This window comes from Maniola jurtina, chromosome 20 (genome assembly GCF_905333055.1).
Source record: "Maniola jurtina chromosome 20, ilManJurt1.1, whole genome shotgun sequence".
Classification (NCBI taxonomy): domain Eukaryota; kingdom Metazoa; phylum Arthropoda; class Insecta; order Lepidoptera; family Nymphalidae; genus Maniola; species Maniola jurtina.
The window spans coordinates 584,049-611,382 of NC_060048.1; the positions used below are offsets into that span (position 1 = coordinate 584,049).

At 37.8% G+C, this 27,334-nt stretch overlaps 4 protein-coding genes across 8 annotated transcripts; 3 read left to right on the top strand and 1 right to left on the bottom strand.

The window, feature by feature from the left end:
• Positions 1-724: 724 nt before the first annotated feature.
• Positions 725-14,159, bottom strand: LOC123875909 (cleavage and polyadenylation specificity factor 73). The gene is made up of 16 exons (XM_045922002.1): positions 13,969-14,159; positions 13,163-13,226; positions 12,706-12,803; positions 12,262-12,390; positions 11,942-12,119; positions 11,591-11,680; positions 10,905-11,055; positions 10,079-10,254; positions 5,109-5,238; positions 4,825-5,000; positions 4,169-4,309; positions 3,556-3,664; positions 2,918-3,102; positions 2,029-2,154; positions 1,579-1,701; positions 725-1,191 (listed from the first exon to the last, which is right to left on the bottom strand). The coding sequence occupies exons 1-16, from the start codon at positions 14,040-14,042 to the stop codon at positions 1,072-1,074; spliced, it is 2,070 nt and encodes a 689-aa protein (XP_045777958.1). The 5' UTR covers positions 14,043-14,159; the 3' UTR covers positions 725-1,071.
• LOC123875917 (delta(24)-sterol reductase-like) lies at positions 5,681-9,529 on the top strand. 5 transcript variants are annotated; one of them, XM_045922011.1, is made up of 4 exons: positions 5,681-5,857; positions 6,631-7,005; positions 7,598-7,865; positions 8,319-9,529. In XM_045922011.1, exons 2-4 carry the CDS (start codon positions 6,817-6,819, stop codon positions 9,464-9,466), a joined length of 1,605 nt encoding a protein of 534 aa, XP_045777967.1. In that variant the 5' UTR covers positions 5,681-5,857; positions 6,631-6,816; the 3' UTR covers positions 9,467-9,529. The 5 variants fall into 5 exon arrangements, with proteins under 5 accessions (XP_045777967.1, XP_045777965.1, XP_045777970.1 ...); XM_045922009.1 differs by having other exon boundaries at positions 6,804-7,005; XM_045922014.1 differs by having other exon boundaries at positions 5,756-5,803; positions 6,804-7,005.
• Positions 14,160-14,257: 98 nt separating the features above from the next.
• Positions 14,258-21,941, top strand: LOC123875906 (protein KRI1 homolog). Its single transcript, XM_045921999.1, has 11 exons — positions 14,258-14,521; positions 14,658-14,861; positions 15,144-15,271; positions 15,674-15,822; positions 16,002-16,146; positions 17,261-17,470; positions 17,896-18,031; positions 18,601-18,692; positions 19,490-19,771; positions 20,242-20,411; positions 20,680-21,941. The coding sequence occupies exons 1-11, from the start codon at positions 14,407-14,409 to the stop codon at positions 21,803-21,805; spliced, it is 2,757 nt and encodes a 918-aa protein (XP_045777955.1). The 5' UTR covers positions 14,258-14,406; the 3' UTR covers positions 21,806-21,941.
• A 1,494-nt stretch (positions 21,942-23,435) lies between these two features.
• Positions 23,436-26,472, top strand: LOC123875936 (40S ribosomal protein S9). The gene is made up of 4 exons (XM_045922049.1): positions 23,436-23,524; positions 24,250-24,481; positions 25,103-25,289; positions 26,265-26,472. Exons 2-4 carry the CDS (start codon positions 24,259-24,261, stop codon positions 26,437-26,439), a joined length of 585 nt encoding a protein of 194 aa, XP_045778005.1. The 5' UTR covers positions 23,436-23,524; positions 24,250-24,258; the 3' UTR covers positions 26,440-26,472.
• The last annotated feature ends 862 nt before the right edge of the window (positions 26,473-27,334 follow it).

Here is a 27,334-nt window from a genome sequence, read left to right on the forward strand (position 1 = left end):
TTCTAGAATTCTTTGATTTTCTGGGGTAAAAAGTCTGTCCTTCCCCGGAATGTAAGCGAACTCTGTACGACATTTCATGACCGTGAAAAGCCAGTTGACAGAGTGACAGACACAATTTCGCACTTATAATAGTATAGATAGCACAGTTACGGAACTAAGAATCCGATCTTTGATTTCTGGCAGGAAATAAGTTTTATGTTTCACATTCAGGATATAATAAAATAACAGAAATGCATAAGTTATCAATTTAATTATTTCATTTAACTTACATAATTAATATTTACACTTTTGAATTAGTTTATACAAAATGTGTATCAGTACCATTTCATTAAAATCACTAGGGTCAATTTACATTGACAGACAGTAGAATCAAAGCATTAATCAAGAATTTTACAAAATAAAATAATGTTGAGCACTATTCGCTTCAATTTATTCTGCGTCGATGTAAATCGACCCTTAGCATGTAATAGTGTATAATGCGTACCAAATGAGAACTCGCTCGCCATTTTAACTTTTATGTCAACTGTAATGAAAAAAGTACGATTTTAGTCCTTATTTAAAATAAGGTGAACCGTGATATTATGATAGTTAAAATGGCGCGTGAGTTTTCATTTTGTACCGACTATAGAGCTCTTGTGCCGTAGAAAAATTAAAATAATATTTTATTTTCGTTAAAATAAAGTGACACATTCGTCCTACCTTGGTCTGGTTTGTTGATTTTTTATCTCCCACATGAATTATTCCGACATTGATATTTAATAAAGTGTGTCACTTGAAATTAAAATGATGGTCTATTAACTAACAATTTAATACTTTACGCCTTTATACATTTAATCCTTAGAAACCATAGTAATTTTTTTTTTTGTGGAAACCGTTTTTTAATCTTTGGCAAGTAATTAAAAAAGTTTCCAAAAATTAGGCTGTACATATTTCGCTTTGTGGCTTTTCGTTATTGGTTTCAGTATATTCTCGGATTGGGCTGTGCTTAGTACACAAAATGCTTTAAATCACATCGCATTACTCCACTCCTTTCCGCTCCGCGTCCCGGCGCGGGGGTGGAGGGGAAGGTTGTCAGGAGGTGAGCGGGGTGGGGGGCGGCGGAGGCTTCACCGGCGCAAGCGCAGCGTATAGCTTGCTGAGGGCTGAGTATACTGTCCGTTCTAACCCTTCGTCCTCTGTGCATTTCACTTCCTGGAAACAAAGGACTCTACATTATTACACATCATCCATACTTCCATACTAATACTATAAATGCCAGTGCCTGTCTGTCTGCTAGCTTTTCACGCCCCAAAAGTTTAACTGATTTTGATGAAATTGGGTACAGAGTTACCTCACATCCCGGGGATGGACATAGGTTACTTTTATCCCGGGAAATCAAAGAGTTCCCACTCTGCGCGGATCCCCCACTGGATTCTTAAAGACCCTTCCGTTTAATCAATTTATATGTGTTGTACAGAGCACCACCACACCATTCCACGCGGGATAAGGTCTTGTACAGTGGATAAGGCTAGCTTTAAGTTTTATTGTAACATTTTCGATTTCTCATTAAGATTCAATGACAATATTGAAGAATATTACCATAGCGAGAAGGTCGATGTACGCGCGTTTCCCGTCCACCTCCACGTGGAGTTTGTCTCCCTTGAACATCTTTGGTACGGAGTCTTCGCCGAACATCTCCTGCAGCATCTCGATTACGCACTCCTGACCAAAAAAGTTCAAAAAATTAAAATTGAAATTTCTTTATTGCGAATCAGTCATTGTGCATACATGGTTCCCAACGAGTCACGCCAAATGATGTAATAGTGTGACTCGTTGGGAATTACAATGGATAAAAAAGTTGCAACGAATAACACTGTGACACAATTGGATGGTGATGATAGACTAATTATAAATCAATGAATTCGTTTATAATTCTTTTCCTGTTTTCTGATATAATAAAAAAAGAGGAGGTATGGAAATAAGTAATGGGTTGGATAAAAATAATTCGAGATTAGTCGTGAGGCCAGTCGTCCAACTGTGGCACCTCACCTTGAAGTGCATGCGGTCCAGCTTGGGCGCTAGCGGCAGGTGCGAGGGCGCGGGCAGCGAAGACGCGGCCAGCACCGCCGCCACCACCGCGTCCGCGTACATGTCCGACACCGGCGCCGCCTGCCACTGTAACATACAGATATTCATTTTTCGAAAAAAAAAACCGGCCAAGTGTGAGCCAGACTCGCGCACTGAGAGTTCCGTACTCGGGTATTTTTTCCGACATTTTCCACAATAAAAAAAAATCTGTTTTAGAATGTACAGGTAAATCCCTTTCTTATGATACCCCACTTGGTATGGTTATCTTACTTTGAAAATTGCTTACTGCTCTGGATCGTACGCGCATACAATCCAGGACGCTGATTTTTCAGCTGTGACCCGGGTCACGTCATAGTCAATAGAGCTATGAAAGAGGTAACAACCCTCAGCAATAAAAAAAACATTCAAGGAGAAAACAGACAATTTTGTTAATTTTACAAATATGTATAACTAGATGGCGTTATATTACTTAAAATTGCGGTACCATGCCACTAGCGCGCGTCTATGACTTCATGCAGCAACTTGTATGGAGCAAATCGTCGTCAACCGATAGAAATTTTTGAACAGATGCATGTATTAATTTTATGAAGGCATCTAAGGCTACTTTATAACAATTTTCGTAGGGATCTCTAATTTTTTGAAATAAAATATAGCCTCTGTCAACATAATTATTTTGGGTGTATGAAATACCTATTTCATTTATATAACTCACAGCTTACAAACTACTTTATGAATTGTCGTTTTCAATATTTGTTGTTTAAATACAATATAATCTATACTACCCTTGGGATTAAAAAAAAAGAAATGTACACATGAATGAATGGATGTTATATGTATGTATATCTCTAACCTCGAGTGTCACAATAGGTAAGTCTAGTATAAGGTCTAGACACCCATACAGCCTCCAGCGCGAGTCCGTCAGGAACTCGACAGGTCCGGCCAAACGAAGGACGGCGTGACGTAACAACGCTGCGGAACCTCCGTACGACACCGACACTCGCTGCGACACTTCCGACTGAGAAAGCTCCGTGTATTCTAAAAAAAAAAAATATCAAAGGCCAAAGTAGTTTCGTTAGCAAAATAATCACACTATAAGATTATAAAGGTGAAAGTTTGTGTGTATGTATGTACGCTTGTTACTCCTTCACGCAAAAACTACTGGACGGATTTGGCTGAAATTTGGAGTGGAGATAGATAATATCCTGGATTAGCACATAGGCTACTTTTTATCCCGCAAAATCAAATAGTTCCCACGGGATTTCGAAAACCTAAAACCACACGGAGCAAAGTCGCGGGCATCATCATTCTAAAATGTTCACTTTACATTAGGTCTGTAAATAAATAAATCGTAAAAAAATAATACAGCTTTTTGTGAGTTTTATATTAACAATTCCTCAATATTCAAATCCCTAAAACCAGCCAAAGATTGGTCAGGTTTACCTAAATAGAAAAAATTGATTTCTCGAAAGAAATGAAGTGAATACTCACTGTTGAGATCTGAAGGTGCTAAGATGTGATAGTTGAAATTCCTCTTCACCAGGATACCTTGTAATTCTTTGCCGGGTTCGGGCGGCTCCATCGCTAGTGACCCCATCACCTATGGAAGTACCGCCAAAGATTTAAAGAAGGAGTTGGTACTTTACTCTGTTCACACGTAAAAAAGCGTTGACATGTGAACATATACTTGGGAATACATTTGTTCTATTTGGACGCTTTTTAAAAGACGTTAAAAAAGTTCTCGCTTAAATGAGGCCTAGGGCGTCTGGCTACCATGACAATAAGTGTCTGGCAATGCATGACGTGATTTCTATTACTATTGCGAAGGAAATATAAATGTAGTATCCTGTAACTTTGCAATTAGGTGTTGTAAGGTCTACATTTCCTGAGGATGCTCCGGTGTCGGGGCGAAACGTGCTTGGGTGTTGGGATTTGCTGCGTGGTGGTGGTCAGTTTGGCTTGCTTGGTGGCTGACTTTTCCTGCATGTTTATCAGTGCGAGGGCGGGCAGTGCATGTCGCATGCTGCATGTTGCACCATACAGATTTCTTTGGTTTGGCGGATTGTAGCAAACTAAGCTTTTGGCTCTCTCTCTATATCCTCACCTTGGCAGTCTTGTCTCCACGGAAGGTGAGGCACAGCTGCTGAGTGTTACGGGGCGTGTGTATGGCCAGCTTGCCGCGATGTTCCCGCTGTAACGCCGCCTTCAGACGAGACATTTCGTTCTGTTCCCCGTGCACTAACACCTGTCAAGAAACCGAGATGCTAATAAATATGTAAGTTTATAAGTTTGTCTTATTGAAAAGGTGATATATTTGGTTTAAATTGTATTTAGACACAAATTGTCATGTAGTATTTGGTAATAGTATTAAACCGCCATTGCGCCGCCTCAAATACTTCTTCCCAAGAATGTGCAGCAAAAACTAGCGCAGTATCATCTGCATATGACATAATTTGACATTCTCTTAGTCGCAAACGAGTAAGAAAATCAATATAAACAAGAAAAAGAGTGGGCCCCAGTATGCTACCTTGTGGCACCCCATGTGTTACCAGCAGATCATTACTAGTAAAAGAATCTACTCTAGCACATTGAAATGAAAGGTAGTCATTAAATAGTATCAGCTGAAGGCCTCTGATATCGATGCATTCAAGCTTACAAGTAAGACAGAGATACAGTGTCAAAGGACTTAGCCAAGTCTAAAAGATACACATGTTTTGGCCAGAGTATCTTCCACGCACTAGCCTGCACAGTACCACTCACCACATGCGGCGGCTTCAATATGTTGATGAACTCTGACGTCTGCTGGTAGTCCGTGTGCGCAGAGAACGAGATGTAGTCCACCGACATGCGCAGCGGCAGCTTCTGCCCCGACATCGACGTGATCTCCTCCGGCTCCGACAGAATCGTCTTAGCCAGAGTACCTTCCACGCAGTAGCCTGCAAAGGTGAAACCAAAATTCAGTAATACTGGTTTGAGATTCATTGTACTATTGTACGGAATTCTTCATGTGTAGTACTCGCGCTTACCCGATTTTGCTAACTTACCCGCAATAATGACGCCGTTTTTTGGGTCCGTGCACCACGACTCGAACAGCTCCCGAGACAGCCCCGACTGCATCATGCCGGGGGACGCCATGATCACACAGGGGCCGATGTCCTCAAAGTGGTCGATACCCTGGAAATTAGTAGAAATCCTTCAAATCGCAAACCATTTTATCTCATCACTAATATTTTAGAGAGCCTGTGAGGACCAGAATAATATATTAAAGCTTAAGGGTGTCTGGCAATGCATGACGTAAATAATAAATAAATAGCAAAGATATAAATAAATTAGATTTTATACATTGACGAAAGATTTCATACACCTTTGTTAGCTGTTATCTGCCAAAACCACGATGATCCAAACTTAGCTGATCCTACCTGTGTTGGGGACAATGCGCATAGACACTTTCATCTTCTAAGAAATAACGAAGTCTGACCCTCTTAGTCCATTGAGTTCTGAGTACGCTCACTGCGCTATCGGTGCCAAAATGGCGATAATCAATTTGCTTCAAAAACAGATCGGCAACAGCAAGCCCAGCGTACTTGTATCAGGTCAGCGTTCAAGTTGAGTAGATCAACTTTTTAAAGATCGAATGATATTATAATATGTAGAACTACAATCATACATATAAGTAGTTTATCCTTGACATTGCGTCCGAAGCAGGCGAATCTCTGAATACATCTAAATTCTAATCAAGGTCAACTTAAATTTTAGCAGTCGGTATTTTATTTCACGCTGTATTTATCAACTGGTACCTATAATAGTTATAGCTTTTTTGCCTATAGTTCGTAATTAGTTGAAGTTTGTTTCATTTAAGTCGCTTATCGTTGTTTGCTGATTAACATTGTAGTAGCCGGTGCGACATGCAACGCATACCAGCTGTTCGATATTAAAATTATCTCCAGTTATCAATTGAATTTTTCGTGTCTCAATAGTGATTATTTAATCAATGTTTCGCAGTGTCAATGCCAAGGTTTAGTGATTATTATTGGGAATGTTTTTGAGGTTATAACTTATAAAGGCAACCAGTTTCAAGTAGGTACCTAAGTCAGGGTTTATTTATCAACTAAAGTGCAAACTTTCTGATAGTATGTAGGTATCATGTGGTACTTATGCCCAAAACTATTGGTCAGAAGTCAGAAAGCATATATTTTGTTAATGTTTTTTATTTTTCCACTATTTTCAGTTAAAAATATTTCTTAATTGGACTTCTACGTTTCTAAAACACTTTTAGGGGCTATTATGAAAAGCTTAAGCCACAAGGGAAGATATTAGGGGAGAAAAAGCTAACATTTTGATTTCACATTATTTCAGAAGACCAAAAAAATACCTTATAGGTACTTTATTCCCAAGTTACAAATATACAGTCACATTGAAATCGATTTTTTAACACGATATGTTTGCGTTCGACATTATTTATCATGCTTAATAGAAAGCAATGAGATTCAGTTGACCTAGGATGGAGCGCGCCCTAGAGGATCTTATTCACTCTTGCCTTGAAGGTATTCATGTAATATGTTGCAGGAAACACCGACGCCAGAAGGGCATCCTATACCAGTGGTATTCAGAAACGTTGGCCAAAAATATTTTGATGTCAACCACATAACAATGCCACCGCTCACATCATCCTTATTTGGTTGGGGACGGTGAAAGAGAAACAATAAAAGAAAGGAAGAATAAAAAACGATACTTTTCAGATTGTCCACAACCATGTTACCCGGTTGGGTCAGGAAACGGTTAATCCAATGGTTAGAAGACCACCGAGAGTTCGTTGTGTGCGCATTCTGTTTGCCAGCGAGTTTCTTGTTCACTCTACTTCTGCAATTGCGAGCTTTTGTACGAAGACTAAACAGTGACCCTCAACGGCATGACAGTGCGGTGCGGGAAATACAATCAAACGTGAGTGTTCTTGAGATAATGTGATCCTTTCATACTATTTCTTAGCTTTTTCTATATTTCAGTTACGTAGATGCTTAACAATGTTAACGTAGGCGTTAGGCTTTCAGAATTTGATGGATATAGTTAGAAATTCTGTAGACAGGGCACTACTATCATTCCAACACTTCTAAACTTAATCATAACTACTAGGTACTTTGCCTAGAGGATATAGTGCTTAAAGTTGGGTAAAATAGTATATGAATTGATTGGTCAAATCAAGAAATCATTACAGATTACAGTGTCGATTTTCAATCGTTATATTTTTAAAGTGCTGGTCGATTATCTACTGGGAAGCAGTTTCCGCGATTTGTGGAAGTATTGCAGACTAAGATTTGCAGAAATCAGTTTTTTGCGCTTGCAACAAGTCATCTTCTGCAATTTTTTTATATTAAAAACTTCCCGAAATCAACATTGCAATTGACCTAACAATGGCAGCTACTTTTCTAAGAAATCTTGCCAGTGGAGGGTAGACTCTTGGTCTAGATTTGCTATCAGCAGATATGTTCAATAACTTGACCACATTTCATACTTATATTATGACACTTTTTTCAAGGTCCAAAAATGGAACAAACTACCTCCAAAAGACCGTCGCCTTCTGTGCACATCTCGGCCCAACTGGCTGTCTCTAAGCACCACATTCTTCGAGAAGCACCTTCACCACCAAGTTGCAATACCACTATATGACATATTGGAGCTGGATGAAAAAGCAATGACTGTTCGGGTGGAACCCATGGTGACTATAGGGGACATAACGGAGTATTTGATACCTAGAGGGTACTCCTTGGCTGTTACTATTGAATTGGTTGATGCTACGTTGGGAGGTATATATTTGATGCATGAAAATATTTATTTATTATTTATTTATTTATTTAATTAGAACGGACCTTTTAAGTCCAATTACACTAATTAAATTAAGTTACACAATAAAAATAAATTTGTCAAAGTAATTAGAATTTGTAAGTTCCATAATAAAGTAAAAATATGACAAGTATTTAATTATGTTGGACTCATAATCAAATACTTAGAAATATCGTTCACGGCAACTTTTTGTAGAGATACAGCCGTGCGTTTCTTAAATGCTTGCGAATAGATACTGCGCGGGAAATAAAAGGTTCCCAATCACCCACTGCGCAGGCCAAGATTTCCTTTCTTGACGTCAACTGAGTTCCACACAGTGCCATAAAACAAATCTATTTTAGCGTGTGATCCTAGCGTAAATTTAATTTCTGAAGAAAGGTATCTATTCATTGAATATCAACCATTTTCTGTTACAGGTCTTGCCTTCGGAACTGGTATGTCAACACATTCGCACAAAGCGGGGCTTTATCATGAAACCATTACAAGCTATGAAGTAGTTCTTGGCGATGGTTCCCTGGTTACCGCTGCAGCAAACAATGAGCACTCCGACCTCTACAAAGCTCTACCCTGGTGCCATGGCAGCTTAGGGTTCCTAGTAGCTTTGACCTTGAAAATAGTCAAAATAAAACCGTACATAAAAATCAAGTATATCCCAGTCGAAGGGCAGAAGAACTACTGTGATATGCTAAGAAATGTTTCAGGGGCTAACCAAGCTGAACCAACCTACCATCCGGACTATATAGAAGGGACTATATTTAGCAAAGATAAAGCGGTTATTATGACTGGTGATTACTCAGACTATGACAGAAAAATCACGGTAAATTATTGCTCAAGATGGTATAAACCCTGGTTTTATAAACATGTTGAATTTATACTAGAAAAGGGAGAAAAAATTGAATTAATTCCTTTAAGAGACTATTTGTTAAGGCATAACAGACCTATCTTCTGGGTTGTAGAAGACATGATAAGTTTTGGGAATGATCCGATTTTCAGAACATTATTCGGCTGGCTTCTTCCCCCTAAACCAGCATTTCTTAAATTCACGACCACCCCTGGTGTCCGGGCGTACACTTTTACCAAACAAGTGTTCCAAGATATTGTCCTACCTCTACAAGAATTAGAGAAACAGATTGCAGTTGCGAGCGAATTGTTCGAGAAATTTCCTCTACTAGTTTACCCGTGCAAAATAATTGATCACGGTCCAATGTCGGGTCAGTTGCGTCGACCTCAAGGGAAGTACATCGTTCCTCAAACGAACTACGCAATGTATAACGATTTAGGAGTTTACGGCGTCCCTGGGAAGGTAAAAGAGAAGAAACCGTACAATCCAGTTGACGCAATGAGAAAGATGGAGAAGTTTACACGCGATGTTGGCGGTTATTCATTTTTGTACGCGGATATTTTCATGACAAGGGAAGAATTTGAGGAAATGTTCGATTTAACTCTGTATGAGGTTGTGAGGAAGAAATATAAAGCGGAAGGCGCGTTCCCGCATCTGTATGATAAAGTTAAACCTGAGATTGATGTGTTCGCGATAGGCGAAGAGAATGCTATACAAGCGTAGTGATTGTATAAAATTGGTACAGTAAATAAATCGACTCGTATTTTTTGGAACCTCATAACCTTATTTGAGCGTAAAAATTTTTTTTTCTAACTCGGCTACAATAGTACCACTTTTATAAGTGACGCCGATGTACCTGTGCAGAAATAATGTTTTTGAATGTCGCGAAAATATCTCAGCTAATCATAACGCTTATAAAAGTGATAGTACAATACTTTAGAAGCAATTTTTTTTAAATCAAATGATCAATAAACAATTTGTCATCAAATTTATTCTTGACATCCAAAAAAGATTGACCCAATTTGAGTTTAAAAATTTGAGTTCAATCAACGATTGCAGTGAAGTGCTAATTAATTCTTCAAAACAATTCAAAAAAAAAGAAATTCCGTCAGTCCATGTGTCAATCCAACTTCTACATAGTGGGCTAGTCTCCGTTCTAATCACAACGGAGACTTGGACAGAACCAAATTTAGGTTATTATTATTTCTTACAAAGTAGCACCACAGCGTAGAGATACATATACGACTCAGACCTTTATAAACCAAAATCAATCGTTTGGGTACGTAGGTGCTCGCATCGTCTTACTGTAATTATTTACACTGTGGTAGCACTAACCTTCAGGTTGGATATATGGCGGAACACGAAGGGATTGTTGACGGCGATCTGGCGGCGGATGCGGTCGTTCATGGCATTCACGTAGGTCTGATACACCGCCATGCACTTCTTAGCGAGTGACGATGCGTAGTAAATCGGGATATCTTGGAGCTCCGGATGGAATGACCAGTATTCATCTAGAAGGGAATCATCAATTTAAAGACTGAGATTTGAGAGGCACTTTGACTTTGCTCAGAATTAAATTTCAGTTAACTGACTAGTTTTTAACCCCCGACCCAAAAAGAGGGGTGTTATAAGTTTGACGTGTGTATCTGTGTATCTATCTATGGCATCATAGCGCCGAAACGAATGAACCGATATTAATTTAGTTTTTTTGTTTGAAAGGTAGCTTGATCGAGAGTGTTCTTAGCTATAATCCAAAAAAATTGGTTTGGCCATTTAAAAGTTATCAGCTCTTTTCTAGTTTTCTTGTAGAAAAGAAGGTTAACTAACCGTTAGGTTCATAATATTATGTCAATTGACAAATGTAAAGCTGTCAAGATGGACGTTGCCTGATACATAAAATATATTTATTTGAAAATGATGTTTTGGAAAACTTAGATACTTTGGATCGTAGGCGCGGTATAGCTATAATCCAAGAAAATCAGTTCAGCCGTTTGAAAGTTATCAGCTCTTTTCTAGTTACTGTAATCTTCACTTGTCGGGGGTGTTATAAATTTTTAATTTACACTTAGTTCTGAGCCAAGTCCAAGCACTGCTCTATAGATTTCAGCTTTTCCTTGTTCTGTTTTTTCAGTTACCAAACCACTAATAAATATATTTGTACCCAAAATCAGCAGCAACTCCTGCGCACGTCCCAAAGCGAACACGGGAATGAGGCATCGTCCTCCGCGCTGTACGATGTCGCTCACGAGCCCCGTGAACCGACTCTCGCGCTCCTCGCGTTTTTCGTGGATGTGGGTGCCGTATGTTGATTCCTGAACAAATAAAACTATACCGTTTAGACCGTATATTATCAAAATTATCCGCCGGAAAAGTTGCAAATCTACTGCCTGCCCTTCAGACTGTCAGAACGCGCCGGATGCAAATTAGACATTCGAGTCGGATCGGAACAAGATGATGCATGCTGTTTTCATCATGTCATGTGCATGCATTTCAGCGGGGAGGGGCAACGCACGCACAACAGACGGAAACGTTTAAATGCGGAAACCAGCCCAGAGAGAAGAAAGAAAAGTGCATGCATGGATGCATGGTGGAGCGACATTATGCTCCTTGAAGAAGATGCGTCCAATGTCCATCGCAGACTGCGTAAATGGCAAAAGAATTTGGGGAGTGTTGGCCTAGTACTCAACTGAACTAAGACAGACCATCTGACTTGATGGCCCCTCTAGTTTCTCTGAAATTGCTTTAGATGGCGTCGCTCTTCATGTTGGGCCGACCTCCATTGTGGGATAAGGACAGGAAGAAGGAGATATATTTTTGTAAGAATTTATTAAATTACAAAATACTTACAGTAATAAGAACGTCTGGATGTACAGTGGGGATTTCAGCCGCCATTAAATGTCGATCTTCTTGTCTTGAGAAATCACCCGTATACAGTACCTTAGGACAAAACATATACCCTTGACTCTTTGATTTTCCTGGATAAAAAGTAGCCGATGTCCATCTCTAAGATGTAAGCTAACTTTGTACTTTTCAATCAAAATTGGTTAAACCATTAGGCAGTGATAAGGTAGCAGACAGACAGACAAAGACTTTAACATTTATAATATTATATGGAGTATGAACTATGAATATCACTCATGATAGTTTAAACGTTAAAATTGTTTTATTGATTGATATCCTTATCAATGAAAAAATTACCTTAACACCAGCTATCTCAATCATAAACATAGCTGCTCCCAGCACATGGCCAGCGTTGTACGCCCAGAAGCGAACTCCACGGACGTCCTTCTCCTCATGGAAGTTGATGGTCTCTATCCGGTCCATGGAACCTTCCAGATCCGACTCTGTGTAGAGCATTTGCTCTGTTGATATGTTGCTGCAATGAGAAGGTGGAAGCTAGTTAGCACAAAGTGTGACATGAAGTCATAGTTAGCCCGCCAAGTGAGATTGCATGTTAAGGGTAAGATAAATGCTTTGTGCAATTCTATTTATAAATTGGTTAGACATAATATACTCACCTAACTTTAATATAATCTGACACCAGCCACCTGTAAATGGCTTTAGTGGCGTGGGTCATGAACACTCTACCCTTGAAAGAGGTCTTTGTTAGGAACCATGGCAGAGCACCACTGTGGTCCAAGTGGAAACTGAAAAAACAACCAACATGTTATTATTCAGTTACATCTAAAAAACAAATGCTTAAAATAGTCAAATAAAAAAAAAAAAGTTTATTTAAGTTAAAAATATGGTTACATACATGGTGAATATGAATATAAAGTTTGTCATATTTTACCAATTCTGATGTACACATATTTATCAAATTATTAATTAAAATTCAAACTAATAATAATTAAGAATCAATCTAAGGAAATAAATCCATCCATTGACTAATAATAATTAACAAAAAAACTAATATCTATTCCATACTTACTACTACAGAAGTAATACTAGAAATAGCTTACTGTGAGATTAATAGTAAATCCACTTCATCAGCCTCTATTAAGTCCACAAAGGGTAAGGCATCCATTCCAGATAGTCCAGGGTGGATTCCACAGTCCAACTGGAAAGAAATGAATGTTTCTTTTCAGTTTTCTTAATGTCATGTAAGACAACTTGGACTTGGACTCTACTATACAGTGTAGACAAATTATTCATCACAATCAATCCATTGCCGGCTCACTACAGAGCATGGGTAAGAAGAAGCATATCAGAATAAGAAGGATTTTGGCCGTACTTGAAGTGCAGATTGTCAGCCGAAAACATTATGGAGAACTCTGACCCAAATGATATTTAAGTGCTTTTAAATTACATATAACTCTGGAAGTAAAAGATGTGCACCCAGGATTGAACCTCAGATGTCCTGAAATTAGGTTAAAATCTTAACCACCTGGCTATCATGGGTTGTGTTGGCAAACTAACCATTATTTTCTTCCCTTTGAACTCTAACATGATGCAAGACCTGCCCACTTCTTGACCAGCCCCTCTGCAACAATAGTAAGTTATGATGTAACAGGTAACTTAGTATTATTTAAGATATACATATTTGGGATAAAAAGATAATTATGTGTCTAATTCTGACATAAACATTACACAATCTCTAAATTAAAATAAATTTACAGATCTAAATTTCATGCTATCATTTTCCACAAGGAAAATTATAAGAGGTAACAATAAATTAAGAGACGTCATTTTAGTTTGATTTAGAGATTATGTATATGTATAACTAAATTAGGCACAATCTAGCATATTTTGTAATGGGTTCCATTTTAACAATAGACTATTCAAGCACTAATTACATATAGTATTGCTTATTGTGAAGCATGCCATGTGCGATGTACCGTCATAACTATGCTATGGGAATATTCAATGAGCGGACCAACAAATCCCTTACTTAGCAACACATTTTGCACTACCGCTTGTGATGATCAGCAGATGTTCAAGGGCAGCAGTAATCATTTAACATCAGATGACTAGCTGCTCGTTTGCACCTAATATCTAATACATATTATATTAACTAAAGTACAGAAATGAGTAGGTAATTGGAATTGTTTCTCAAGCAAAATCTGTTAACATTTAGTAGTTCCAAAAATAACGAAATTATTACATTAAACCGTTATTTTTATACTAAGTCTTATGTATCTGTTCTTTGTTATCGTATAAATACAAGCAAAAATAAGAGCCGTGGAATTTCATGCTATAAAATAGAGAAAACACAAGTTATTTACAATGGTCTGATTGTGAGTTGATCACTCTCCTCCAGAGGCGTAGGGTCAGTCCCCTTCCTTGGATTAGTCGTCATATCATTAATATTTGATTACACTTTCTTAAATAACAATCAACACATTTGTTTTATCAGTATTTTACAAGCAAAACTATTTTTTGAAATCAACACGCACACGCTTTCCTCCCGGCAAGTCACCCAGTACCCACAGACAATAGATTGCTGTCATCTGTCAATCACTAATGTCAAATTCATGTCAAAAGTAACGTTTTGTTTTTTCTTACTGACGTCACATTGACACATGATTTTTTTAGGTTGTTTTTGTGTTTACTGAAAAATGAAAATTAAACGCAGGTGCCGTGCTTTGAAGTTTTCAATTTATTTACAATATTTTGTCACAACTTAATATCTAATGGTGAGCTTAAGGAACAATTTATAAAACATGTCTAAAAAGAAACTCTTTGATGAAGACTCGGAGGAGGAATTGGCGATCAAAACTGAGAACGCGTATGCCAAAAAGTACGATGCTTGGCGAGAAAAAGAAGAATTGCACAAATGTAAGTGGTTCTTTATCCTATTTCATTGATTTTCAAGCCTTTTAATGCTCATTAGATCCCTTTTTTCTTTCGTACCCATAAATATAGGTAAACAAACCTTTGTCAATCATAGTTCATAACAGCATTGAATTCACAGTGGAACAAAAATATGGCTCAAAAGCTTTGAACTCAGATGCCTCTTCATCGTCTGATAGTGAGGATGAGAGTGATGAGCCAGTGGAGGTCTCAGAGGAGGTGGAGAAGCAATTCCTGAAGACCTTGGCACTGTTGAAGACCAAGGACCCACGGATATATGACCCTAACTATAAGTTCTTTGATGAACAACTTGAAAAGGAAAAAGGTAACAATACACAATGGTATTCTGTTTTTACTTGTTCATTTGATTATGTTGAAAAAGATGTTTTTAAATAAAGCTTATAAAAATATAGTATACTTCGTAATCCTGGGGATCTCTGTGATTTTTCAGGATAAAAATATGCTATGTCTATCCCTGGGATTCCATATATCAAATTTTGACAGAATCCGTCAAACAGTGGTCTAAAAAGCTAGTATGACAGACAGACAGCCAGACAGTGTCACATTTATATGCCCTATTTTTTCATAATATGTTGTTGGTTTACAGAGAAGGAACCAGAAACTAAAAAGTTGACATTTGGTGACAGTGATGATGAAGATGATGATGATCCAAACATTTTCAGCATTGAGAAGAAAGCTGAGATTGACCAGCCAGATGACAAAAAAAGTGCTAAAGTAAGGCAAGAGTTGAATCATATGTTTTCTCAATACTTTCATTACCATTTGAATATTTAATTTTACCAAAATAAACTAAAACCCACCTATTAGAAAGTATTTTTAGAAATTCCATCCCTGGAATAAATAGAGATGAAAGTTTGTATGAAAGTCCATCATTTTTCAAATTTCAAGTTATATATTCTATTAGAATTGGTGTCTCAGCTTATGGGCAAAGTGATAAAGTATGTGTTTCAGGAATTTTGAAACATCCACCTCACCGATTTTCAAAATTTCTACTCAAGGCGGGCCAGCTAGTTTGATTAAAAATCTTTCTACATCTCTTTCATAGCATGATGGTAGACTGGTATGCGACCGCGACATGCTAACTTACTTACACAGTTAACTTTGCATGGCTTTCAGGAAGACAAACTAAAAGAATACCTCACTGGGAAAGCAGAGCATGTAGATCAAGAACTAGAGAGTGACCTGGCTCCGCTGCGGGCTCTGTGGTCAGACCCCAAGATTAATGATGGAGAAGCTTTCCTTAGGGACTATATACTGAATAAAAGGTAAGGCCAAGCTTTTACTTAAATTCATACATATATTGTACATGTGAAATTGTAGCTGTGTCTCTGTCTGATAGCTTTTCACTGCCTGTTTAACTTATTTAGACAAAAGATATTGCTTCCATTCTAGAAAAGGACTAGGAGGATTTAAAGTAGTAAAATAATAATTCTTATATTTGCAGGTATTTAGAAGATGGTGATATAGGTGAAGCAGAAGACAAGATCAGAGATGATGCAGATCTGGAGGAAGATGAGAAACAAGTGGAGGAGCAGGGCAAGTTCGAGCGTGCTTACAACTTCCGCTTTGAGGAGCCTGATGATGAGTATGTGAGTATCTAACTAGAAGGAGACCTGGTGAAACTGAAGACGAGATCAGAGATGATGCAGATCTGGAGGAAGATGAGAAGCAAGTGGAGGAGCAGGGCAAGTTTGAGCGTGCTTACAACTTCCGCTTTGAGGAGCCTGATGATGAGTATGTGAGTATCTAACTAGAAGGAGACCTGGTGAAACTGAAGACGAGATCAGAGATGATGCAGATCTGGAGGAAGATGAGAAGCAAGTGGAGGAGCAGGGCAAGTTTGAGCGTGCTTACAACTTCCGCTTTGAGGAGCCTGATGATGAGTATGTGAGTATCTAACTAGAAGGAGACCTGGTGAAACTGAAGACGAGATCAGAGATGATGCAGATCTGGAGGAAGATGAGAAGCAAGTGGAGGAGCAGGGCAAGTTCGAGCGTGCTTACAACTTCCGCTTTGAGGAGCCTGATGATGAGTATGTGAGTATCTAACTAGAAGGAGACCTGGTGAAACTGAAGACGAGATCAGAGATGATGCAGATCTGGAGGAAGATGAGAAGCAAGTGGAGGAGCAGGGCAAGTTCGAGCGTGCTTACAACTTCCGCTTTGAGGAGCCTGATGATGAGTATGTGAGTATCTAACTAGAAGGAGACCTGGTGAAACTGAAGACGAGATCAGAGATGATGCAGATCTGGAGGAAGATGAGAAACAAGTGGAGGAGCAGGGCAAGTTTGAGCGTGCTTACAACTTCCGCTTTGAGGAGCCTGATGATGAGTATGTGAGTATCTAACTAGAAGGAGACCTGGTGAAACTGAAGACGAGATCAGAGATGATGCAGATCTGGAGGAAGATGAGAAGCAAGTGGAGGAGCAAGGAATTTATAATTTCTAATTTGTCTCTGGTCTGGTCTGGTGGGAGGCTTCGGCCATGGCTAGCTACCATTCCGCAGGCAAACAGCCAATGTCATGCCACTGAGTGATTTAGCTTTCCGGTATGATGCCGCGTAGAAACCGATCGGGGCTACGACTTTTATGAAACTTCCATACCCCTTCCAAGTTGGCCCTCTTCCATCATCACTTACCGCCAGGCGAGATCACAATCTAGGGCTAACTTGTATCGGAATAATAAAAAATATACTCTTTTTCAGCTAAAACGTTTCCCGCGCACTATGAACTATATCCGCCCCAAGGACGACCGGCGCTCGCGCAAGCGCGCGGAACTTCGGACCAGAAAGGAAGAGGAGAAGAAGCAGAAAATGGAGGAGATAGCCCGGATGAAGGCGCTCAAGCTGAAGGAGATCCAGGAGAAGATCGCTAAGATCAAGGAGGTCACTGGCAACCAAGATCTGGCGTTTCAGGTGAGCTTCTGATTCCAATCCCCCTACGTCAACTGATGCCTCCCCAGGTCCGTCGAATTCTAAAGCTCATGACGAACCAACCCTCCTAACCCTTTGACCACCAACTTTTCCACTTAAAAAAATTAAAAAAGGCTAGTGCTTGTCTGCAATCACACCACACAGGAGATGATGCAGCCTAGCGTGGCGCAGGCCTTCCCAGAATATAAAAAATATTAGCAACATATTAGGCACATACACTTATGTGTATTATTTCATACCTGGGTGTATTGTATCCTAATAAAACCTTCCTGAAAGTATGTAAATCATGAAATCAAAATTGATTTATTAGTCTATGAGATTATCTGGGTTATATAATATACATACATATAGATCAAATACATAACTTCTTTTTTCGAAGTAGGTTTAAACACTATGTTGAATCCCAGGAAGCGGACATAGAAGGAGATTTCGACCCGGAGGAGCATGACAGACGCATGAAAGCACTGTTTGATGAACAATACTACGGGGAGGCGGATGACCAGAAACCGGTGTTCCCCGACTTGGATGAAGAACTGGAAATTGGTGAGATGCCTCTCTCTTTGCGACATATTTCTCATTGCTGAGGATCATGACGCTTTCATAGAATATACTATTATTAGTATATTCTATAAGAATATACTACTAATGTTATTAGTGCGAAAGTGTGTTTGTTGGTTTGTCCTTCAATCACGCCGCAATGCAACGGATCGACGTGGTTTTTTTGCATGGATATAATTAACGAAATAGCTAGGCCTGTCACTCCATCCTTGTGGATTTAGGTTTGAAAACTCCCGTAGGAATTCTCGGAATAAAAATCAGTTTATATTTAGGATGCAAACTATCTCTATATAAAATAGGTGAAGCCCGCGACTTCATCCTTGTGGATTTAGGTTTTGAAAAAATTCCGTGTGCACTCTTTGATTTTCCAGGACCAAAAGTAGCCTATGTCCTTCACCGGGATGCAAGCTATCTCTGTACTAAATGTTACAAAATCGGTTAAATTGATGAGGTGTGAAAAGATAGCAGACAGACAGACACTTTCGCCATAATATTAGTATGGACTACCACATTTTTAGGATAAGCTGATAACATTGATTTTTATAACATTTCAGAAAATTGGGAAAAATACGATCACCAGGAGTTCAGTAAAGAAAACAAAGATGTGGATGAAGATGATCCTCATTGCGAAGATGAAAATTTTAATGTAAGACTTAAGGCTGAGATCTAGGCTAGACTTTGCCAGACTTTGACATCTGAGCAAAGTCAATTAATTAGGTGTGCAGAGCAGCAGTAACTGTATTTCTTAATATTGCTGGGTGGTGGTGGAAGGCAGTCCAAATTAAAATTCACTTGTTTTAAACACACTTTAATTAACACGTCCAGACAACGCGGCGGTCAGTGAGAGAAGAGAGAGGCTGAGGGTTCACGTTGTGTGAACCCCTAACAATATTGCCATTTTTTAATACTATTTTAATATTGCACGCAACATTAGGTTTCAATATTCAATCTATCTGTAATTTATAGATAAGTAACTTAGCAAATGTTGTCATTTGACAAAAAGATCATACTATACTATATACTACATAATATTTTTACTATCACCATTTTTGAAACTTGATTACTCAATTAAACATTGAAAGTTAAAACCCAACATAAGTAAATTAAAACAAGAGCAAGGATATTATTACATTTCCATACATTATTTTAATCAAGTTATTGCTGGATTTTCAAGCGCTAAATAACGTTTATCTGAGGAATAATTAATTACAAATTTTGACAGTTTCAGTATTGAAAATCTGCCAAATGTCAAATAATAACTTTAAAAGTCAGTAATTTGACGATTGGAAAAAATCGGCCCTTAGTACATACTACATAATATTCTATTGAACATCTAGTTAATAATAATCAAAGTAAATTCCAGCTGAAATGTTACAATAGTCATGCCTGTTCTTAGTTGAAAACAGTATATTATTAATATTAGTATGCAAAAATATTTCACAGATGGACGCAGACTACGACCCGAAGCAAGCAAAACTGAACCTGCTAGAAGAGTTAAAACGCAACATGGGCAAAAAGCGCCGGAACCGAAAACGCAAATCCAAATTGGCCCAACTTCTGTCGGACGATAAACCCAAGTTTGTGCCCGACTTGCAGAAGAAGTACTCAGAGTTCATGGAGGAATATTATAAGATGGACTGTGAAGATGTCATTGGAGGGGATCTGCCAACTCGGTTCAAGTATAGGGACGTTGTTCCTAATGACTTTGGATTAACTATTGAAGAGGTAATTTATCTTTTTTTAACTCCCAAGTTAGACTGCAATCCCATCTGGGGACTGATGATTTAGTTTAAGATAATAGCTGAGTAATTTTGAAGGAGTATGTCAGTTTTCATTAAACCCATATTTCTTATCTGCTTCTATCAGGTTTGGAAAAAATCAGATTTATAAAATATTATAGGTATACCTTTTTGGACATACAGGATTTGGGTACCCACTTGAAACAAATACAGACATATCGCTATCATCAGAGCGAGAGATTGGACCCCAGTCTCGCTCTCTCTCGGCAGTCGAAGTGGGACAGCGATAATTAGGAATTCTTCATAGTCCTCACCACAAGTTCAATGATATCGAATGAGTCAATTCAATTTAATTAAACTACCTTCATTCTTCAAAAAATAAATTATTTTAATAAATCATTTCTAAAACTTCATAATCAATTTCTGAAAAAATTAATTTTTTTATTTTGCTTGTAGATCCTTCTAGCAGACGACAGAGAATTAACGCAATGGGTGCCTCTGAAGAAGATTGTCAAGTATCGGCCGGAGAATGTGGAGAGAGGGGATGTGAAGACGTACTCACAGAAGGCGGCCGACGAGAGGTTGAAGAAGAAGATTTTGCCCAGTCTGTTTAAGGATTTACCAGAGTAAGTTGTTATAGGAAATGATTGAAGGAAACGAGTTACATTTAAAAATTACAAAAAACACGACTGTCCTGCCAAAAATGAACTTTTATATTAAAAATGGCGCCATATAGATTTTTTTTCAAAAAATTATAGCCAGTATCACTCACTCAGAATGCTGTAAGGATTCTAATGATATCCCATACATCCAAATAGATGCCCTATTCTTTGATGACAATATTATATTTGTAATTTTTAATAATATTGATAAAAATTCTATGTCTAATTACAGAGAACCAGAAATAGTAGTGCCACCAGAAGAAATTAACAAAAAAAGGAAGAATAAGAAGAAAAAGAAAAATAAGGAACAAGATAATCCAGACAAAACAGATACTAACATTATTGGTGAAGACAGCACTGCTAATCAAGACATTGAAGAAAGTGATACTATGAATGGAAATGAACAAGTATCCAAGAAAAAGATTAAAACTAAATATGGTATTAATAAAGAAGGTAATGATAAGGAAACTGTGGAGTATTCTGTAAATTATATTAATACAACAGAAGACAATATTGAGAAACCTAAGAAAAAGAAGAAACGAAAACATAATAGCTACTCAGAAAATGTCTTCGCAGAGTTAGATAGTGGCAAAATCAACCAAAATTACATAGAAGGTGGAAATACACGAAGAATAGGAGAAGAAGAGTCTGTAAATAGTGAAGTTAGCAACGGTTTAAATAAAAAAATCAACAAAGAACTTAACAAAAGTAAAGGATTTGAAGAAAATAAAACGCATAAAGAATCAAGTATTACTAATGAAGTCAACAAAATGAAATCAAAACATAAAAAACAACGAAAAGAATCTGATAATAGTGAAATTAGTAACACTTCAGATATAATCAATAAAAATAATACACAATTTAATAAAAAGAAAAAGGCCAAAAACTCTTTCGCAGTTGATACTGTAACCAATGAAGCTCCGACTAGAGTCACAGACGAAAAAGGTCATGGACAAAAAGAAGGTAAAAAGAAAAATAAACACGAAAATTCTTTCGTTGTTGAAACATTAAATGAACAGAATGGTCAACGTAATCTAATTAATAAACAACAAGTTAAAAACAATGAAGCGAAAGATGCTGATAAAAAGAAAAATAATTTGAAACGTAAATTAGAATCTATTTTAAACACCAACATTCCCAAAAAGAAACAGAAGAAAAATAAAAATAAGCAAGAAAATAATTCGCAAGTTAACATAAGTAAAAGAGATAGTAAGAATAAGTTTAAGAGGAAAAATAAAATGTCCAGTACAAAAGAAAAGTCAAATAATCCTTTGAGCAATTTATCTGATGAAAGACTCAAAGCTTACGGTTTGAATCCGAAAAAGTATCGAAGCTTCTTAAAATACAAGAAATTTTAAATTATTTTGTACTGAACTCACAGTACCTATAAAAAATTGTTGATTATATTGATTAAATTAATAATTACCTTAATTATATCGTCAGAGTTATGTATTTATATATTTCTTATTAAATAAAATGAAAACAATCTTTTTAGTTCATTTATTATTGAAAAAAAAAAACTAGATTCCTAAGTCAATTGTGATTATAATAATATGTATGGATTATGGAAGTAAATTATGTGAATTATTATGGCTATCTATACTAATAAATAAAATTGGAGTGTCTGTCTGTAATTTCGAAATAACTACCGCATATTAAGATTATATGGTTATTTGAACGATATTATAACTGAATCACACGTTTTTAAAATTTTTGTGTCTATCTGTCTGTCTGTCTGTCTGTTTGAAAAGGCTAATCTTGGGAACGGCTGAACCGATTTTGACGGGATTTTCACAGACAAGTAGAGAATTGACCAGGGAGTAACATAGGCTACTTTTTTAACTGACTTTCAAAAAGGGAGTTGTGTTTTTCTACCTATGTACGCCGAAATCCCCGAGATTTCTGAACCGATTTGCGTCATTTCTTTTTTAATCGATAGAGGAACTTTGCGACATTGTTTCATAAAAAATTTGGAGTCCAACTCCTCAATCCTGATGCTGCAGGGGATCTGACTAATCCACGCGGGCGAAGCTGCGGGCATCAGCTAGTAATCAATAAAATGTAGCTATTGCCCACAACGTCTATGTGGATTTAGATTTTTAACAGGGCTCTCTCCGTCACTCGTTTCCACTCGTTTCATACAATCGTAGTTCCAATTTCATTTGAATAATAAGCAACCAAAGTCCATGAAATTTTGCAGACATATTCTAGAAACTAAAATCTGTGTCTGTGGTGTTTTAGATTTTTCTGAAAATATGTAGTTTTAAAATTACAGGGGCTCAAAGATTTGTATGAAAATTTTTAGACCGCGTAACTTTGAAACCGAGTATTTTAACAGAAATCTGGAAAACCACAGACATAGATATTAGTTTCTAGAATATGTCTGCAAAATTTCATGGACTTTGGTTGCTTAATATTCAAATGAAATTGGAACTACGATTGTATGAAACGAGTGGAAACGAGTGACGGAGAGAGCCCTCTTAAAGTTCTTTCATTTTAGTGCATTCTATAGTGATGAACTTTTTCATACATAGCAAGCATAGCATAATAATAATATGACATTCCTGACTTTTGGATTCACAATATTGCCATGCAATATTGATATTGACTATGGTATTCGGTTAGTACTCGGATTTATGGATCAATCTCAATTTATCATTATTTATTTCTCAAGTTGAGGAAACGCATCATTATTATGCTTAAGATATCAGTGGAGCTGTAGAGAAGTTCAGCGATTCAGAACACTCGATTCGGTAAGTTATCGTTCGGTAAAATGTATTTTTCGTGAAAAATACATTAACTTATCGAATCGAGTTTTTTGAATCGCGCCGCCCCGGCAGATAAGATTTTTTAATTATCGAATATTTGAAATTGAGTACAGTGCACAAACGGTCAAGTGATACGTTTTAGTAGTTGGCTACACTGCTAAATAGGAAGTGAGAATGAATTTATTGTGATGAAAGACCATAGACAACGTAAAAGACAGGTGACATTGATGTGTTTGACGCTTGAAATCAAGCTGTCATGTTTTCTATTCTGCCATTTTGTTCTTTTTCGGCGAGCGGCGTTGATTGCAGGTGTGTGATTATTTTATAATTTCGTATTTCCTATTGCACTTAAATATAAAATACATTGTATTCAGAGGGTATCTATTTATATGTTAATGAATAAAGCAAAATATTAACCCAATAAGTTCTTTTATCACAGGATGGAAACCGATTTCAAAACATAACCTCGTTAAGTTTAACCGATGTATTTTTAATTTTAGTTTATTTTGTGGTTTAACGACATGCTAATGTAGATAACTGGTACCTACATAGACATACCAAGATTAACTTGATGAGATGAGTTTCGTTATCCACATGAAACCTACTTACTATAAATTTTGTTTTATGCCTTAATGTAGACCCTCTGCCTCTATATAGGTTGAAGGTTGGGAAACAAGGCGACAGTAATGCCACGTGCTACGATTCCCAAGCGTATTTAATCCAGGTGTCTTTATTCTTGTCCCGGTGCCTGGTATTTGACGTTTGCAACGGCTAGTGGCGACATACTCCCCCAACAAAATACAAATCTACCAAACTATATGTTTGGTTAGATGTTACTATCTATGCTTCTACACGCTCAATACCTATTTATCACGATATGTATTTGAATTGTCACGATGAAATTATTATATTCGATGGATATGGTACATGATGTACCTGAAACTGCATTAGCTCTTTTCAAATCTTAAAAGTAAAAATTATTTTGTGAGCACCATTTGTTGCTTGAAATAAACTTATATTTATGTATTTACTAGCTCGTCATCATGGTTAACAACCGGGTGCCCTCGGTCTTCTCAAAGACCTATGTCACCCCTCGCCGTCCCTTCGAGAAGGCTCGTTTGGACCAGGAGTTGAAGATCATTGGAGAATATGGGCTGAGGAACAAGCGTGAAGTGTGGAGGGTCAAATACACCCTGGCCAGGATCCGCAAGGCTGCCCGTGAGCTTCTAACCCTGGAGGAGAAGGACCCTAAAAGGCTTTTTGAAGGTAATGACTTTGAGGATAACATATTTTCTCATCTGCACTGGTTTTAGAATTGAGCTTGTTGCCATATCTGTACTTAAACTAATATCTAATATTATGAATGCAAGTCTGTCCGTCAGTTACTCTTCAACAGTCCAGGCTTATAGTTAGATACAGAGATAGCTTGCCTCTCTGAAATGAGCATAGGCTAGTTTTTATTCTGGAAAATAAAAGATTCCCAACGGATTCTCAAAAAGAAATCCAGGAGGACTTAGTCGCAGGCATCATTTTATAGAACCTTTAAGTGCAGCTATGTGATGTTGGGCTGTGGTATGTTTGAATTCTGGAAACTTGATTGCTATTTAGGCTGCCATTATGCCAGTAGGTTCCATTAGCCTTCCTTTTCTAACCAGGCTGGCTCTGGACAAATCCAATCTGAACTAAATCTAATATTGTAGCTATTTAATTTGAGATTGTGGAGGTCCCACAGAATTAGCCCCTATATACACTTAAATGATGAAAAAAAATCTGGCAAACCTCTTGGCAGAACAGCCCTGTTGAAAAATATTTTACTGATGATCATAACTATTGGACCTTATACAACTTTTGTTGTATCATCACTAACATAACTATACTACCTCCTAGGTAATGCGCTGTTGCGTCGTTTAGTGAGGATCGGCGTGCTAGATGAGAAGCAGATGAAGCTTGATTACGTTCTGGGTCTCAAGATTGAGGATTTCTTAGAACGTCGCCTGCAGACTCAGGTCTTCAAGGCTGGTCTCGCTAAGTCCATCCATCATGCCCGTATCCTGATCAGACAGAGGCATATCCGGTAACTATTCCATGTATTTGTCAATTTATAATAGGTGTGCCATTTTTGAAGTAAGACTTTCTTAGGGATGTCTTAAGAGTATTTGAGATATTTTTTTGGATACGTAACGTTTGGTAACGTTTGGGTTTCAAATAGCCACCAAACAGAACATCTGTTTTGAGCCTGCCATCTTTATTTGAGATGTTTTAAAGTAACAACTATTTGAGATGATTTTAACCTTCTGAATTACAACTAATGTCCAATGTGATTTTCAAGAAATAGCATGGCGTGCGAAAGAATGATTGAACATACTAGCTTGGGACATAAATTTCAATCATTTATATTCATATAGGGCTGACTTTCAAGTATTAATTGACTTAACTGAAATAAGTATTTTTCCTATACAAAAGTTATTCTGCAGTTATTAAAAAATCGGTCATTATTGGTATTATTTGTAAGCACATTTGATAATAATGATCAAATACAGGTAACGGCGCGGCAGCTCACTCGTCCGCTGCTGACTTTACTGATTTATTCCCAAAGACCACTTGATCGTCAAACCTGTTTTGAGATCAATGTCTTGAAATTTATAAGCTCTTTATGAGTGATGCTCAGGTAATGTATTGCAATTTGCATTCCAATTTAAAAACTAAAGATGATGCACTATAAGATGTCCTTCCCCAGGATGTACCAGCTATCTCTGTAAAAAATCAAGATAAACTATTAGACAGACAGACACACTTTCACATTTATATTTTATATTCTGATGCCCACGACTTCGTCCGCGTGGACTTAGGTTTTTCAAAATCCCGTTGGAACTTGATTTTCCAGAATAAAAAGTAGCCTATGTGTTAATCCATGAATTTTAGTCAAAATCCGTTCAGTAGTTTTTGCGTGAAAGAGTCATACACATGCACAACAAACTTTCACCTTTCTAATATTAGTGTGAAGTGTGATGGGCAAAAGGTCTCTAAATGTGTTGTGGTTGTATTCCAGCGTCCGCAAGCAAGTGGTGAACATCCCGTCGTTCATCGTGCGCCTGGACTCGGGCAAGCACATCGACTTCTCGCTCAAGTCGCCGTTCGGCGGCGGCCGGCCCGGCCGCGTCAAGCGCAAGAACCTGCGCAAGGGCCAGGGCGCCGGCGCCGCCAACGACGAGGAGGAGGATTAGACACCAATCATATAATAAACTATCATTTTACATACCGACATTATTTTATTTCGTAAAGGTAGATCCACATCAATGTGCGTGCGCACGAGCCGTGCATCCAACATGAAAACGTTGATCTAAGGGCCGGCGCACATATGGCGGAGCGCAGCGCAGAGCATTTTTTACAGTCGAAAGTATTATCGACATTGCCCTCATTGAAATAATATCCAAAATCAATTATGCATCCGCGCGTGCTCGCGAATTCACTGCTAGAAATTCGCGTAATGTGTTACGCGATTAGAAAACTTCGCGGGCATGCTCTGCGCTGCGCTCCGACATATGTGCGCCGGCCCTTAGAATCATAGTGGTAGGCCGGGCCGATATAGCCAGCCGACAGGGATGACGGGAATTTTCCTCACATGCTAGGAATAAAAGGTTACGAAACCGATCAAGTGCGAGTCGGAGTCGCACACGAAGGGTTCCGTGCCATCGTACAAAATCTAATTTGCAAAGCGGCCATTTAGAAATTTTTGTTTTTAGCGGCAACAGAAACTGAAATTTTCAGATCGATACCTGTTACGGTTCATGAGGTACAGCCCGCTGACAGCGGAAGCTAAGTAATAGAGCCCCGTTGGCGACACATCGGGCAAGGAGCCCTAAAAATTTGACACTGAAGAAACAAAACTTGATATGTGCTTATTTAAAATTTTCATTTTATATAATTCAACATTTTAAACAGTAACACAATACACTGTACAATTGAATATATAATCCTATATTTTGATTGACTAAAATTCCGCTAACATAATATAGTAATGAAGAACAATTAAACCACCAAAACTGCACCAGTAGAAATAATGCCCTGGTAAAAATTCTTTGGAATGTACTTACATATAATAACAATTATTATAAACAT